Below are 16732 nucleotides of genomic sequence, written 5' to 3'. Positions count from 1 at the left end.
AGGACAGTGACCGTTAATATTCATATCAGCTCACAGCTCATGCTCAGTGGTGACATGAGTAATAATGTCATCATGCTCTTCTACACACTGGGTCGTTTCCATGGAGATGGGTGGTTTGTTCCCTGTGGGCGGAGTTAAGAAGTTTCAGTCACACGTTTAATGTGTGTGTGTGTTACCTGTCCTCCAGATGGACACCATGAGGACAGTGCAGATGCAGTACAGATAGATGACCACTAGATGTTACAAGAGGGTTGCTCTTCTGTCCAACTCTGTCCTCACACCAGTACTGTCCTCCATCTGAGGACGGGCGGAGGTCTGAGAGGACGCAGGACGAGCCATCAAACTGTACCGAAAGAACTGAGGACGGTTTGGATTGATGTTTAGAAAGACTAGAGAGAGAGAGAGACAGACAGGCAGAGAGACAGTTAGAGAGACAGACAGAGAGTTAGAGAGACAGACAGAGAGAAAGAGAGACAGACAGATAGGCAGAGAGAGAGACAGACAGTCAGAGAGACAGTAAGAGAGGCAGACAGAGAGAGACAGACAGAAAGAGAAACAGACAGACAGTCAGCGAGACAGACAGAGAGAGAGACAGCTACAGAGAGAGAGAGACAGACAGTCAGATACAGTAAGAGAGAAAGACAGAAAGAGAGAGAGACAGGTGGAGAGACAGTTAGAGAGACAGTAACAAAGACAGAGGGACAGAGAGAGAGAGAGACAGTTAGGAAGACAGACAGGCAGAGAGACAGTAACAAAGACAGAGGGACAGAGAGAGAGAGACAGTTAGGAAGACAGACAGGCAGAGAGACAGTAACAAAGACAGAGGGACAGAGAGAGAGAGACAGACAGAGACAGAGAGAGAGTGAAAGCAAGAGAGAGAGAGAGTCGTCAGTGGTTGAGGTTTCAGGAAAGAGGAACTTCACAGGATTTATTAATGGTCACATGACTCACCACAGTTACCTCTGATCTGATTACACTGTGCGAGAGCAGTCAGGTCCACAGTGACACCTGAACGCCTCACTGACACCTGAACGCCTCACTGACACCAAACGATGATGTACTAGTGAGTAGTTGAAACTGAGTGAGTGAGTGAGTGAGTGAGTGAATGAGTGAGTGACAGAAGACGTTGTGTGGACTCACCAAGGAGAAGAGAGACAGGTGGAGTCTTCATGTTGACTAGGTGACGACTGTCTGTCGGTCGCTCTCTGCACAAACATTAACATCACATGTGACCCACCCCTCCCCCCACCCCTCCCCCCTCATCTATAAGTGGCAGCACCTAACCACAACTTCCTGTTCCCTCCAGCCAGCGCGCAGCCTTATAGACTGTATGTGAATGTGTTTGTACACAGCTGATGTATGTGATGATGGAGCTTTTACTTTGGAGGAAATCACACACCACAAGTCACATTTAAACTGTCCAAGTTCAGGTCCACACATGAACATGATGACATCATCATAACATCATCATTACATCATGTGACAGCTGAGCGTCCAGCACACAGACCTCAGATCAGCTTTTATAAGGAATTTATTTATTCAGTATTTCAAGAATTTCATTTATAACTAATTTATATCATTATACAACGAGCCAGTCATCCTCTGTGTGTGTGTGTGTGTGTCTGTCTGTTTGTCTCTGTGTGTGTGTGTCTCTCTCTGTCTGTCTGTGTGTGTGTGTGTGTGTGTGTGATAAATACTCAGATATGCCACAGGTTTCATAGTGTTTCTGTCAGTGCTCAGAAAGAAAAGACGACCTCAGGTAACCCTACTGTGTGTGTTTATGTGTCTGTGTGTGTGATGATGTCACATCATCAATAATCTTGATTATTTTTTAGTATAACAATTATTATAATTATTCACATGACCCTGATTTTCAGTCTAAAAACCCACTGGAACATCAGAAATCAGTTGCCATGGTGACGTGGAGGATAGGAATCTCCCAAAGCACTGTGGGTAATCGACTCCTGTGTTAAGGACACAGGAGTGGGAGTGGTCATCAATGACCATGCCCCGCCCCCACCATGCCCAGGTGTTTTTGTGAGCCTGAAGCTTTAGCTCCACCCACAGCGTGCCCCACCCCCACCTTCCTCTGGTCCTGCTCAGCAGCAGAGAATCATGGGTACTGTAGTCCAGAATCCTGGCAGCATAGACCCACAGCCAGGGGTTGTGGGGAGTGATCTTAAGCTCGGACTTGTGGGTAATGTAGTCCTTTGCTGTAGATTTTTGTAGGTGGTGTAATCTGTCACCACAGCATGGGACTGTGGGTAATGTAGTCCATAGCCTTTTATTTAAAAATGGAAGTGTTTCAGTTCTACCTCCTTGTTTTTGCTAAGCAACCAGAGACATTGACTGCTAAAATCTGTCCAAACTATCCACTGCAACAGAAGTGGATTGTGGGTGTTGTAGTCGAGATGAGGGGGGGGGGGGGTTTAAGGTGTTGTATTCCAGGCAAAAACAGGATTGTGGGAATTGTAGTAATCCAGACACAGGGGGACTCTGTGTGTTGTAGTCCAAGCAGAGTTGTAGTCCAAATATATAATATTGTAGTCCACGTAGAGGTTTGGTTTGGATGTAAAACAGTTAGAAAGGATTGTAGGTTTTGTAGTCCAAACCTAGGAGGATTGTGGGTGTTGCAGTCCAAACAAAAGGGGATACTGGGTATTGTAGTCCAAACAGAAGAGGATTGTGGGTGTTGTAGTCCAGTGGTTGTTTGACACTTTAAGCCCTGAATAGACTGTGTGTTTGAGCCCCATCATTTTATTTACAGTCACACAAGCCTTTATGTACACTACACAAAAACGCACACACACACTTACTCACTCACTCACTCACTCACTCACACACACACACACACTCACCATTTTCACATCACATGAATAAATAAATAAATAGATAAATCAATAAATAAATAGGATAATATAAATACTTCAATACCAACTGAACTCTACAGTCTGATTCATTATTTACTGATAATACAGGATTATTGAACCAATACAGAATCAATCATCTGTCTCTCTGACAGACACACACAGACAGCTTCACCCTTTTCTTAAAAAAAACATCTCTTGGTTGCCATGGCTACAGCAGCCATCCAATCACTGAGCTCGCTCATCATCCTCCAGTAGAAGAGACTGTCAGCTCTCCATCAGGTCACGCCGCCGAGAGGGGTAGGGGAGGTGCTGTGGGGAGGAGGTGTTGGTGGCGGTTTCCATGGATACGGCGCTCGTGGCAGCCAGTGGGCCAATCAGAGTCTGTCTCGGGCAGGAACCCAGATGTAGGGGCCACTCTGCTCCTCAATTACGGCTTTGACCAGGTGGTAGACCTCCTCAAAACTGTCGCCGTGCACGATGGCTACACACACAAACACACACACACAACACACACACACACACACACACACACACACACACACACACACACACAGGTGTCAGGTGGAACATTACACCTGAGGAATGTGAAACACCTGTCGAGTGTTTTTACCTGTGAAACACTCAAGGAAGTCCTGTTCCAGTTTAATCGCTCGGTCCAGAGCTTTCCTCGCCTGGTCCTCTGACAGACGCTTGTTCAGGTCCCTGCACACACACACACACACACACACACACACACACACACACACACACACACACACACAGTTAGTCTCATTGAAACACAGAGTTGGCGTGTTGTGTTGTGACCTCAGGACTTACAGGATGTTTTCCAGCGACCGCGGTCGGATGAAGATGGCGACGGGGTGGAGCTGAGCCGCCTGGAGCCGCCTCACGGCGTTGGCCGACACATCCAGGATGCAGTGTTTCCCCTGGTAACACACATGCACATGGTCATAATTCACCACATAGTGAAACATCACCATGGTAACCACAACCTCCAGAAACATCACAGGGACAGTCATGAGGTTTTAACAATATCGCCATGACAACCACAGCACCCTAAAAATCACTTCCACGTAGATAATGGTAATTCAACATGTCACAATAGAAACCATGACAACACGTAAACGTAAACATCTCCATGGTAACCATAATCCTGGGATAGTGCAACCATAACAACTACAACTTTCTAAAGACATCATCATGGTAACCACCTCCCTCCATAAACATTACTCTTCTAGAAATTTCACTTAATGATCGCCATAGTAACCATGTAAACCCTGCAGAGAACATCGCCATGGTAACAGCTGCCTCACCTGCTCGGCCACCTGTCTCACACTCTGCACTGACGTCCCATACAGGTGGTTGTTGTACTGCCCGGCCTCAATGAAGCGATGTGATTGGATGTCCCGCTCCATCTGTTCCCGTGACGACACAAAGTGGTAGTCCCGCCCATCAACCTCATAATCCCTCCGAGGGCGAGTCGTGTCTGCAGAGAGAGAGAGGGTTGTCAGTGACTTCCTGTTTGGTCACATGTTGCAGTGCGTCCTGGTCTGAGGCTTACGGGGGACGCAGGACCCAAACTTGTCCGGGAACTCAGACAGAAGGTCATCGTTGACCCGGTCTTTGGTCGGACCCAGGATGATGACAGGACGAGCATAGTCCACTGAGAGAGAGAGAGAGAGAGAAAGAGAGCTTTATCTATACCTGTGTGTGAGGTGAGTAAAACTAATGAACTAATGAAAAGGTCAAGGGTCAAAAGTAACTGACCTTCGATCTGAGTGATGAGCTCGTAGCTGTGAACAAAACCTTCTCGACCTGCACGAATGAAAACAACAGTTACACACAGGAAGTGGTTTTCCCTCCGTCAGAGTGCTGAGAGCTGAAGCCTCACCTTTACTCTTCATACGAGACCACTCCTTCCTCTCCACCCTGAAACACACACACACACACGTTTAGACACCAGGACTGTGTGAGTGCACCAGATGCTAACAAACCTCACCTGTGAACTCACCTGTGCTTCGAGGGGATGTACCCCAGCTCCTCCAGCTCCCCCTGCTGGTTCACTCGTCTGGCCTGCCACCACTCGTCGTCAGCGCTGTCCGTCACGTGGAGCACCTCCCCAAAGTTAAAGTCCAGAGCCTGTGATAGGACGCCACAGTCCCACTGCTTATCATAGTCAAAGAGCGCCCTGCAACAGGTGAGGATAACACCTGATCATCACCTGAGCACAGACTGTGTGTGTGTGTGTGTGTGTGTGTGTGTGTGTGTGTGTGTGTGTGTGTGTGTGTGTGTGTGTGTGGGCTGGTCTCATGTCTTTACCCTGTTTATATAAACTTTTTTTCATTAATGTGGACCTGATGCAGTTCACCTGCCCAGGTGAGGTTTACCTGACGTAGAAGCTGCGGTTGGCTCTCAGGCTGCCGGACGAGCTGTTCATCATTTGCTCCCGCAGGTCGTGGATCTTCGCTTCAAAGCGACTGTACTCTGCCACAAGATCACCATGGTAACAGTTACATAATGGAAAGATCACCATGGCAACCAAACTACAGCAACACATGACATCAGTGTGTGTGTGTGTGTGTGTGTGTGTGCGCGCACGCTCACCCTCAGGTCTGTACTGTGCTACTATGGTAACGGTCTGTCCAGCGTTCTTCAGAGCTGCTGCCGCCTGTTCATGTGTCGCATACCTGAGATCCACACCGTTTACCTAGACACACACACACACACACACACACACACACACACACACACACACACACACACACACACACAAGACTATTTCAGACAGAGGTCTGGGCAGAGACAGGTGAGTCAGCTGACTGCTCAGGAGCACGAGGTCGGCTGATGATGTCACAGGCCTACACTGTCTGAACCTGTTGTTTCTCTGTCGTGTTCCAGGTGAGCCGGGACCACAGACCAGGTTCTCTCACCACGAAGAGTTCTCCTGAGCTTAAAAGTTCCAAAGTTTTCTCCTCTTCTCTCTGCTGAGAACAGCAGTTACTGATGAGAAGTGAAAACTCCTGAGCTCAGAGAGCGACTCGTTGCAGACCCTCTGTGCCGGTGAAAACACATGATCAACATCCTGCAGTAATAATAAAAAAACAGAGAAATATCAAATATAAATGAAATAATAACAGATTAGATGCTGTTTACTAAAGTAGTTCATTCTCCAATTTACTATAAAAACTTATAATAAACAGCTCACCTGTCCTAAACCAGCTAACTAAAGCTAACAGCCTATTAGCCACAGTCTGTTGTAGCTGTACCTGTTGTAATGTAGCTGTGGTCCCACCTGTGGGTTGAGGTGTGTGAAACCTTGTCCTGTGATGTCACAGACATTCATTGTTTGGAGCATAGATCTGCTTTTCTCTGTTGCTAGGTAACGCAGCGTTGCCAAACACTTCATCTCCACTGATCAGGTTGTTTCAGTTGGAGATGTTATTACATCTTCACTGACTCCACAACGATCATTATTCCCTCTGACTGAGTGGAATCTGTTCAGTGATTCAGATTGTTTAAGGTTTAAAACACTGACGTGGAGTGACGGCAGCTCTTTCAGAGGAGTCCTCTCCACTGCTGCTAACTTCTCTCAGACTGAGGAGCTGCTGGTCGAGTGTCTCTGTGAGTCAGGACTCACCTGCCCGTTATTGTTGTTTCTCCCAAATCAGCAAGTTAAGAGAAGCTTTTAGTCTTAAGATTTTGTTTTGTTTGTTTTGTGAATACGGGATCTGGTCTCTGACGATCAGGTCTCTGACGATCAGGTCTCTGATGACCTGGTCTCTGAGGACCTGGTCTCTGAGGACCTGGTCTCTGATGACCTAGTCTCTGAGGACCTGGTCTCTGAGGACCTGGTCTCTGAGGATCTGGTCTCTGACGATCAGGTCTCTGATGACCTGGTCTCTGATGATCAGGTCTCTGAGGACCTGGTCTCTGAGGATCTGGTCTCTGAGGACCTGGTCTCGGATGACCTAGTCTCTGAGGACCTGGTCTCTGATGATCAGGTCTCTGAGGACCTGGTCTCTGAGGACCTGGTCTCTGAGGATCTGGTCCGGGTACTCACACTGAGGACCTGGTCTCTGAGGACCTGGTCTCTGATGACCTAGTCTCTGAGGACCTGGTCTCTGAGGACCTGGTCTCTGATGACCTAGTCTCTGAGGACCTGGTCTCTGAGGATCTGGTCTCTGACGATCAGGTCTCTGATGACCTGGTCTCTGATGATCAGGTCTCTGAGGACCTGGTCTCTGAGGATCTGGTCTCTGAGGACCTGGTCTCGGATGACCTAGTCTCTGAGGACCTGGTCTCTGACGATCAGGTCTCTGACGAGCAGGTCTCTGATGACCTGGTCTCTGATGATCAGGTCTCTGAGGACCTGGTCTCGGATGACCTAGTCTCTGAGGACCTGGTCTGTGAGGATTTGGTCCGGGTACTCACACTGAGGACCTGGTCTCTGAGGATCTGGTCTCTGAGGATCTGGTCTCTGATAACCTGGTCTCTGACGATCAGGTCTCTGAGGACCTGGTCTCTGACGATCAGGTCTCTGAGGACCTGGTCTCTGAGGACCTGGTCTCTGAGGATCTAGTCTCTGATGACCTAGTCTCTGAGGACCTGGTCTCTGAGGATCTGGTCTCTGAGGATCTGGTCTCTGATGACCTAGTCTCTGAGGACCTGGTCTCTGAGGATCTGGTCCGGGTACTCACACTGAGGACCTGGTCTTTGAGGATCTGGTCTCTGAGGATCTGGTCTCTGATGACCTGGTCTCTGACGATCAGGTCTCTGAGGACCTGGTCTCTGAGGATCAGGTCTCTGAGGATCTGGTCTCTGATGACCTAGTCTCTGAGGACCTGGTCTCTGAGGACCTGGTCTCTGAGGATCAGGTCTCTGAGGATCTGGTCTCTGATGACCTAGTCTCTGAGGACCTGGTCTCTGAGGATCTGGTCCGGGTACTCACACTGAGGACCTGGTCTCTGATGACCTGGTCTCTGATGACCTAGTCTCTGAGGACCTGGTCTCTGAGGACCTGGTCTCTGATGACCTGGTCTCTGACGATCTGGTCTCTGAGGACCTGGTGTCTGAGGACCTGGTCTCTGAGGATCTGGTCTCTGAGGATCTGGTCTCTGATGACCTAGTCTCTGAGGACCTGGTCTCTGAGGATCTGGTCCGGGTACTCACACTGAGGACCTGGTCTTTGAGGATCTGGTCTCTGAGGATCTGGTCTCTGATGACCTGGTCTCTGACGATCAGGTCTCTGAGGACCTGGTCTCTGAGGATCAGGTCTCTGAGGATCTGGTCTCTGATGACCTAGTCTCTGAGGACCTGGTCTCTGAGGATCTGGTCCGGGTACTCACACTGAGGACCTGGTCTCTGATGACCTGGTCTCTGATGACCTAGTCTCTGAGGACCTGGTCTCTGAGGACCTGGTCTCTGATGACCTGGTCTCTGACGATCTGGTCTCTGAGGACCTGGTGTCTGATAATCAGGTCTCTGAGGATCTGGTCTTTGAGGATCTGGTCTGGGTACTCACACTGAGGATCTGGTCCCCCTTGCGGAGCTCCCCGCTCAGGTCTGCTGGTCCTCCTGCGAGGATGAAGGAGATGAAGATTCCCTCTCCGTCCTCTCCGCCCACGATGTTGAAGCCCAGACCGGTGGAACCGCGCTGCACACAGACCCTGCGAGGTTCCCGGGAGTAGTCGTCCTCTCCCATCATGCCGTGGGGGATAGGCGAGTATCGCCGTGGTGATGGAGGAGGGAGGGCTTGTGGGTAATCACACATGTAGTCCGGCTCCATGTAGGCTGCAGGAACGACAGAGACTGTGAGACTGTTGACCGGTTCTACAGATTCCACCGTCCCCTGAGAACTTTACCTGACCTGAGGGAACGTCAGAGGCTGGAGGAAATGTTTTAACAATACTGTAAAGAAGTTAGAGAACCTTTAAATAAGGTTCTTCTAAGGCATAATTGTTTTCATAGAACCTTTCTAATTGGTTCTTTTAAGCAAACAATCACAAACACCAATGATACTCAGGGGTAATCAGATCAATAATCAATAATCAGAGAGGTTCTGGTTCTGAGGTACATTGTTGTTTCTAACAGGGTTCTTTAAACAATTCTACATGTTCTGACATAAGCAGGTTTTTGAGAACCCTCCTTCAGAACATGATCAGGAGCTGCGTTTGCCAGGAACAGGGTTCACCAGGACTAAGACCTGTTCAGATGTTACAGGTGTTCCAACAACAGGTCACATGTCACAGGTACGTACAGCTGGTCAGGTCGGGGGGGCTGTATCGATCGGCAGGGTGGATGTACTGCGAGGTGGGTGTGGCCACCTTCAGGTACACCACCTCCCCTGTGTTCTTCAGGGCAGACACAGCGTCTTCATGCAGGATGTCCTCCAGAGACACGTGGTTCACCTGTGGGGGTCAGAGCTCAGGTCAGACCAGAACCTAGAACCCTGTGGACCAGAACTGTACAATGTGGGTTCACCTACAGCCAGTATTTTGTCCCCTATCTGTAGCCGTCCGTCACGGTGAGCAGCCCCGCCCTCGATGATCTTGGTGACGTAGATGCTGTTGTCTCCGGGGACGTGTTGGTTCCCCACACCGCCCGCTATACTGAAGCCCAGACCTGGACCAGACAGGGACAAGTTCTAACTAGAACACACTCTCAAACAGGTCGCCATAGAAACAAAAGCCCAGTGTTGTGTAAAAGTTCAAATGGGTCTCTGGGCAGAGAAACATATAGAACCGTCAAACATTTATTTTAAGTCAAGGCTCAATAAGTGGAGAACACTGGAGATCCAGGGTTTTTCAGGATGTCATTAAGGTTCTAAGGTGTCTAGCATCACTGAAGAATCTATCTGGAGAACCTTTTAAAACTCTTTAATGCACCATGAAAGCTCTGCAGCATGTTTGGTCTTTGAAGAACAGGGCTCTTCATACAGGTTAAATAGTTCTCTAATAGGTTAATGTAAAGACTGTTAGGACTGAAGAACCTGAAGAACCTCAAGAACAGGATTATTTAAGGCTCTTGGGTCTGATCAGCTGATCCTTACTAACTGGGTTCCTCAAAGTAGAACAAAGGTTCTGAAATATATAAAAGTCCAAGTTTTAATGTCAGTACAGTGAGTGGAGAACCGTTCTAACAGAATCATGTTCTCAAACATTAAAGGGTGACAAAGTGAAGATGCTCTTATAATTCATATCAAATAAAACTGAAAATACAGAAGAAACAAAAACGCCCACCAGACAGCGGCAGAGCAGGAGCTCACTGTTGTATAACTACTGTACTCCTCCTCTCCTCTCGTTTCCGGTGAATGTGAGCGTGAGTGGCGGTGGTGGACGTGCTAGTGGCGGGAGTTTGAATTGGTTTAGTGTCTGTTTCGAGCTGCATGATCAGGTGAGCTGCTTTAATAGCATTTTCTGTGGAGTTGTTGGTGTGATTCTCGGAGCTGTTGGCGGGTATTTCAGGAGGAGTGGCGTCCTCTGAGACGCGGATAGTCCCTCCGGGTGGTTCTGTTACTGTTGAGGAGGTTCTGCTGGCTGCAGGTGAGCAGGTAGCACATGACAATCTGGTTTATGCATCTGGAATGAACAAAGCTGTGGTTGTTCCTTAAGAGTGAGCCACTGGTTTAGCAGCTGATAGAGAGCGGCGTGTTCATTAGGGATCTGTTTGTGCAGGTTTCCCGCTGTCGGTTCCCTCCACGCGGATCACCGTCTCAGGTGTTCGGGTCCATGTCCGGGTGCCGGGCGGTGGCTGGTGCGTCTGCAACTGGCGCGGCGGCGGCTGCGGCCGGTTCCGGGTCCGTGTCCTGCTGCCCGGCGGGCGCCTCCGCGGGTGCCGGGGCGGTGGCTTGGTCCGGATCTGTGGCCGGCGGGATTGTGGCAATCTGTAACAGTGGTTCATTTTGTACCAACAATGTTGAAGAGGCTGTAGAGCAGGAGGAATATGTGATTTCAAGAAACCTGCATAGCTCCATGTCGGTAGAAGTCAATGGACAAACACAGTTGGTTAGAAATAATGAAGGAGCAGTTTCTTCAAGCCCTCCTTGCAAAAGGGTGGCTATAAATGAAGGACAGGGGTTGTGCAGCAGCCAGGCTTCATGTGATGGAGAGGAGATGGAAGATGATTATGAGTACAGGAGTACAGATCTTTATTCACTGAAGAGAATTCATCTCTTTTTAGATGAAACTTACAAAAGATCAGTAAACATGAGTGATTATTTCAGTGACACCGAAAAATTCACTAGATCTGTCAATGTACTGAAAAGACAAGTTGGTTTTGACCTCCTAGATGGAAAGAAACGCTTCCGTCGCAAGAAGCACATTAACACTCTGAGAAAAGGTAAAACTGCAAAAAACACAAAGAAGTAAAACATGATCATGCATCACAAGGTGTTTTTCTCTCTCCACTGCTCTCTGCTGGTTTCTGCTTGTCTGTTTCTCTTCTCTGATCTCTCCATGAAGAGACTTAAGATAGGATCTTTAAACATAAATGGTGGGAGGGAAAGGCGGAAAAGGGCACTAATCTCTGAGGTCTCAAACCAAAAAGGGATAGATGTGTTGTTTTTACAAGAAACACACACAGATACATCTGATGAGACAGATTGGGGTTTATGGTGGGATGGTTCTTATAACCTTAGCCATGGAACAAACTTCAGTGCAGGGGTAGCAGTTCTTTTTAAAAAATCTGCAAATGCAACCATTTTATCCTGTACTGAAGTGGTAAATGGTCGTTTGTTAATCGTTCGGGCACAAAGGAAAATGATGACTTGTCTGAAGTTGCCAGGAGGTAGAATTACCACCAATCCAGCTGAGATGAGGAATCATGCAACAGCCTTTTACACAGACCTTTTTGCAGCCGAAGCTTGTGACATGGAGCGCCATGGGGAGCTCTTGGAGGGTCTTCCTCCTCTAAGCCTGGAAGAAAAAGCTGCCCTCGATAGTGAACTGACACTTGACGAGTTAACTATGGCTGTAAAACAGATGGCATCAGGGCGAGCACCAGGAATTGATGGATTGTCCACAGACTTTTTTAAAAGTTTCTGGAATACACTGGGACATGACTTACATGGTGTGTTGATGGAGTGTTTCAGAACAGGATCTCTCCCAGTGTCCTGTCAAAGAGCAATTCTCCCTGTTGCCAAAAAAAGGTGATTTGGCACTATTAAAAACTGGAGGCCAGTTGCCTTACTGTGTACGGACTACAAAATACTCTCCAGAGCTTTATCAAACAGACTCAAGGAAGTTCTCGGGAATATCATACATATAGACCAGAACTATTGTATTTCAGACAGGACAATTACGGACAACATTTTCCTCATTAGAGATGTAATTGATGTGTATGAATGTTATAATGTAAACACTGGGATTATTTCTTTGGATCAAGAGAAAACGTTTGGTAGGGTGGATCATTCTTATTTGTTTTGTACACTCAGGGTTTTGGTTTTGGTTTTGGTGATGGGTTTGTGTCTTGGCTTGGTCTGCTATATCACAATGCACAGTGTTTGGTGAAGATAGGGGAAAGGACTGAATCGGCCACTCCAAGAGCTGGTTGGAAATGGCCTGACTGCTCATGAGGAGAGCCGGTGGCTTGGGCTTTGAAAAACAACTCTTCTTCATGCAGTCAGAGGATCTGGACCACACAGAATTAACTTCCTTCTACAGCTCTGTACTGCAGGCCTGGCAGATTTTAAAGACTGAACTTGAAACCAATGAGACTCCAGGTATATGGGTGTTTGAGGAACCTTTGGTTTCAAACATGTTCTTAAAAGCTCCAACCCTTCAGTCTGCCAGCTTGTGGGTCAGACTCAGAGAGGGAGGATGCACCAAACTGGGCCATCTAATGACGCTGACCACTTCATCTGAAGACGTCCTGAGGGGGAGAGGAACAATCACCTCCATCAGACTGATTAACAGGGTGGTGGAAGAAGTCTGTGCTGCTTTGCTACAACATCTGAGAGCATTTGCGAGGGACCAAACTCTGTGTGAACAGTGGAGTGAGGGCAGCGAGTACAGCTTCCCATCTCTGTCTGTTTCCCCAGCTGTGGGGGAGTGGCAGGAAGGAGCGGGTAAGCTGCTGTCTCTCACAACACCACATCTGGGCAAGTTTCAGGGTGTAGGCAGGAAGGAACTCTATCAAACCTGTGTCAAAGTCCTTAATCTTCGGTCACTGTCAGAGGTCGGGGAGTCGAGGTTATTTTTGGCCCAAAGTATTCGGCAAAAAGAAAATCTGTTTGGACATTGCTGAACTTTTTGTCTGGCTCTGCCAAGTTGGCTATTTGGCTGACGCGCAGAAACAGGGCCCAGGATTGGACACGGTGCTGGTTCTGAAGGGTCTATTGAAAGCTCGACTGAGGGTGGAATATGCCTTCTATAAAGTAACGGACAATATGGAAGATTTCAACCGTGTGTGGGCTCTAGCGGGGTTTTGTGTTCTGTGGGAGGGGATGGAGAGCTGATTGTTAATTTGTGATCTGTGGTTGTTGTTTTCTTGGTTTTTTGTTGTTCCCGTCTTTTTGCTCTGATAGGACAGTGATGTAGGTTGTCTCCTAGAAGTGGTTTAATAAAGGGCCTTTGAAAACCAAACCTCCTCTCTCCTCTCCTTGTCTCCTCGTGTCCTTTCCTACCTTTGGGTCCCTTCATCAGTTTGATTTGTGTGATGCGTTCGCTCGGTGGGCGTCGCCGCAGGACATATAGCCTGACGACAGGCCCCGCCTCCTTCAGTGCCTCCACGGCGATGGAGTGAGTGACCTCACGGACATCCACGTCGTTAACGAATACGATGCTGTCGTTCACCCTGGTGACAGAGAGAGAGAGAGAGAAGCATCAATAAATCAATAAATGTGCATGTGTGTGTGTGTAAGTGTGTGTGTGTATATGTGTAGGGGAGTGTGTATGAGTGTGTGTGTGTGCATGCATGTGTGTGTGTGCGTGCGTATGTGTGAGCGTGTGTGTGTGAGCGTGTGTGTGTGCGTGTGTGTGTGCATGTGTGAGCTTGTGTGCGCGTGTGACTGTGCGTGCGTGTGTGTGTGTACGTTTGTGTGTGTGTGACATTGTGTGCGCGTGTGAGTGTGCGTGCGTGTGTGTGTACCTGAGGCGTCCGTCCTGGGATGCGGCTCCTCCTGGGATGATCTTGGTGATAAAGATGGACGGGTCGTCTCCGATGTGAGGATTATCAGTTCCTCCTGCGATGCTGAAGCCCAGACCAGAGTTACCCTGAACAGAGAACATGTTCTGTGAGTAGAGAACCCTCCCACTGTTTCAGGGACCACCAGGGTTCAAATATCAAGCCTTGTGAAAAGGGTTCTTCAGAAAAGATTCTAGTGTGTCGTGGTACGTCTCTAATAATGTTTCATATGGGATTGTAGAACCTTTCTAACAAAGTTCTGATGTTAACAGAATCATGCTAAATCACTTCTAACAGGGTTCATCGAAGCAGCATAAAGGTACTGAAATATGTGAACGTTTTTGGAGAACCCTTTAAATGGATTCCTTAAGGCAACATCCAGTTTAAGGGTCTGTAAGATGTTAAACCTGGATTACATGAAGCACCTTAAAGGTTCCACAGCCTGTTTGCAAAATCAAAGATCAAACCTCATGAAAAGGGTTCTTCAAAAAGGTTCCAGTGTGTAGTCAGTGAAGAACCTTTACAAAGAACATTTGCTTTTATACAGGTTCTTAAGTCTGTAGAAGAACTTCTCTGACAGAGTTTTCCAGTTCTGATGTTCCAATATCCAATATCAAAAATCAAGCCTTGTGAAAAGGGTTTTTCAGATGAGGTTCTAGTGTGTAGAGTCAGTGAAGAACCGCTGTAGTAATGAATTGAAGAACCTTGTTGACAGAGTTCTCCAGTTATGATGTTAATAGAACCACATATCAAGGTTATAGGACAGAACCCTCGTCCAAATAAAGACATTATGTTCTTGTTACATAACATTTTCTCTTATTGATCTACTGTTCTTGAATTACAGCACGCTTCACCCTCAAATGTGGAACTCAACAGCCCTCGTCATGAGAGGTCAAAGGTCGTGAACCGTCACGGTGATGACGCTGCTGGTTCTGAGGTCTGATTCACTGACTCACGGTTCTCCACTGACATTTGTTTTCAGATCTGAAGCTTCAGTTTCGTTTCATCTGTACAATGTTTCCTGAAATAAAAAGCGGCAAGTTAAAAATAACCCGCTGATGTCAGCAGGGCGGAGCTTATTTAAGAGGCTGGAGGCAGCTTTAAACACAGAGCGACAGTTTCTAAAAACAGAGCAGAGAGGAGCTATTTCTGGACCCCAGTGTGTGTGTGTGTGTGTGTGTGTGTGTGTGTATTACAGTGTGTGTGTATTACAGTGTGTGTGTTTGTGTTACAATGTGTGTGTATTACAGTGTGTGTGTGTGTGTGTGTGTGTGTGTGTGTGTTACAGTGTGTGTGTATTACAGTGTGTGTGTTTGTGTTACAATGTGTGTGTATTACAGTGTGTGTGTGTGTGTGTGTGTGTGTGTGCGTGTGTGCGCTCGCAACATGATGGTTACCACAGTGACACAGTGCGGTAGCCCTGAGAACTCAACACACAAACCTCTCCAATCAATTATGTTTATCCACTGATTACTATCAGCTCACCTGTTCCCTGATCAGCTGATTGTGTGTGTGTGTGTGTGTGTGTGTGTGTGTGTAACAGTGTGTGTGTGTGTAACGGTGTGTGTGTGTTACAGTGTGTGCGCGCGTGTGTGTGTGTGTTATAGTGTGTGTGTGTTTTTGTGTGTGTTATAGTGTGTGTGTGCGTGTGTGTGTGTTATAGTGTGTGTGTGTGTGTGTGTTTGTGTGTGTGTTCTCACCCTCTCCAGTGTGATCTCTTCATACTCCAGCTCTCCTTCTGATCCGTTCATCTGTAAAGACACACAAAGGGTTAAATCACATCCAACATCCCTCTCTCTGCTGACTGCTCGTCGCCACGGCAACTCCATGGTAACAGCTGTTGAGCCCACAGGGGGCCAGTTACCTTGACAACTGTAACTGTAGCTATAGCGACCCCCTCTCTCTCCTATCATCTCATCCACACATTTACAGAGCTCTGAAGCGTGGTCATTACATCACTTCCTGCTGAGACAACGAGTCGCGTTGTTGAAACTGATCGACCATAAATAACAGGAAACATTTGTTCAGATGTGATCACTACAGAAACACTGAAAAATTAAAGACACAGGCGCTGAAACCGTCACTACAGGAAGTGCTTTTACTGTGATACTAACTACAGGAAGTATTTTACTGTGAAACTGTCACAACAGGAATTAATTTGATGTTAATAACACACATGATGACATGGTGATGTCAGTTCATCAGAAGCTTCATTCATAAGATGTGATGTGGTTTAATCTGGAGGAGTCTCTCTCTGTCTCTCTGCCTGTCTGTCTCTCTGCCTGTCTGTCTGTCTGTCTCTCTGCCTGTTTCTCTGTCTGTTTCTCTGTCTGTCTCTCTGCCTGTCTGTCTCACCGTGGACAGCAGCTGTCATCACTACAACAGTTCACTTCAGTGTGTTTGTCTCTGGAGAATCTGGAGGAGAGAGCAAGCTTCAATAGAGTTATATAACAGAGAGAGAGAGGGCGAGAGAGGTAGACTGACAGCAGGAGAGAAAGAGAGCGAGCGAGAGTGTTACAGTTCGTTCTGAATTAATTAAACCTATTCCTCATTTCCCCTGACAGCTCTCTCTCTCTCTCTCTCTCTGAGCCACTCTGAGCAAATGTCTCTCGACCAGACAGAGAGTGAGATGATAAAGTGTTGTGCTGTTAGAAAGGTCAGAAACATCACGGCATGAAAACCACCACCCAGACCACCATCCAGACCACCACCCAGACCACCATCGCATCCAGACCACCATC

At 47.6% G+C, this 16732-nt stretch overlaps 1 protein-coding gene across 1 annotated transcript in view; it reads right to left on the bottom strand.

Annotated features, from left to right (window-relative positions):
* Positions 1-1513: 1513 nt before the first annotated feature.
* Positions 1514-16732, bottom strand: part of dlg4b (discs, large homolog 4b (Drosophila)) — a 26744-nt gene continuing 11525 nt past the window's right edge. The window contains exons 3-18 of the mRNA XM_056368895.1: positions 15692-15742; positions 13956-14080; positions 13492-13661; positions 9355-9491; positions 9127-9277; positions 8392-8660; positions 5475-5577; positions 5258-5354; positions 4882-5058; positions 4762-4799; positions 4638-4685; positions 4432-4533; positions 4184-4356; positions 3687-3796; positions 3481-3572; positions 1514-3351 (exon numbers count right to left, since the gene is read on the bottom strand). Of these exons, the coding sequence (XP_056224870.1) occupies positions 3245-3351; positions 3481-3572; positions 3687-3796; positions 4184-4356; positions 4432-4533; positions 4638-4685; positions 4762-4799; positions 4882-5058; positions 5258-5354; positions 5475-5577; positions 8392-8660; positions 9127-9277; positions 9355-9491; positions 13492-13661; positions 13956-14080; positions 15692-15742 (1950 nt within the window). The 3' untranslated portion in view covers positions 1514-3244. The remainder of the gene's footprint in view (positions 3352-3480; positions 3573-3686; positions 3797-4183; positions 4357-4431; positions 4534-4637; positions 4686-4761; positions 4800-4881; positions 5059-5257; positions 5355-5474; positions 5578-8391; positions 8661-9126; positions 9278-9354; positions 9492-13491; positions 13662-13955; positions 14081-15691; positions 15743-16732) is intronic.

This window comes from Seriola aureovittata, chromosome 23, assembly GCF_021018895.1.
Source record: "Seriola aureovittata isolate HTS-2021-v1 ecotype China chromosome 23, ASM2101889v1, whole genome shotgun sequence".
Classification (NCBI taxonomy): domain Eukaryota; kingdom Metazoa; phylum Chordata; class Actinopteri; order Carangiformes; family Carangidae; genus Seriola; species Seriola aureovittata.
The sequence above is the reverse complement of the archived record's forward strand: the minus strand, read 5'-3'. Positions and strand labels throughout refer to the sequence as shown.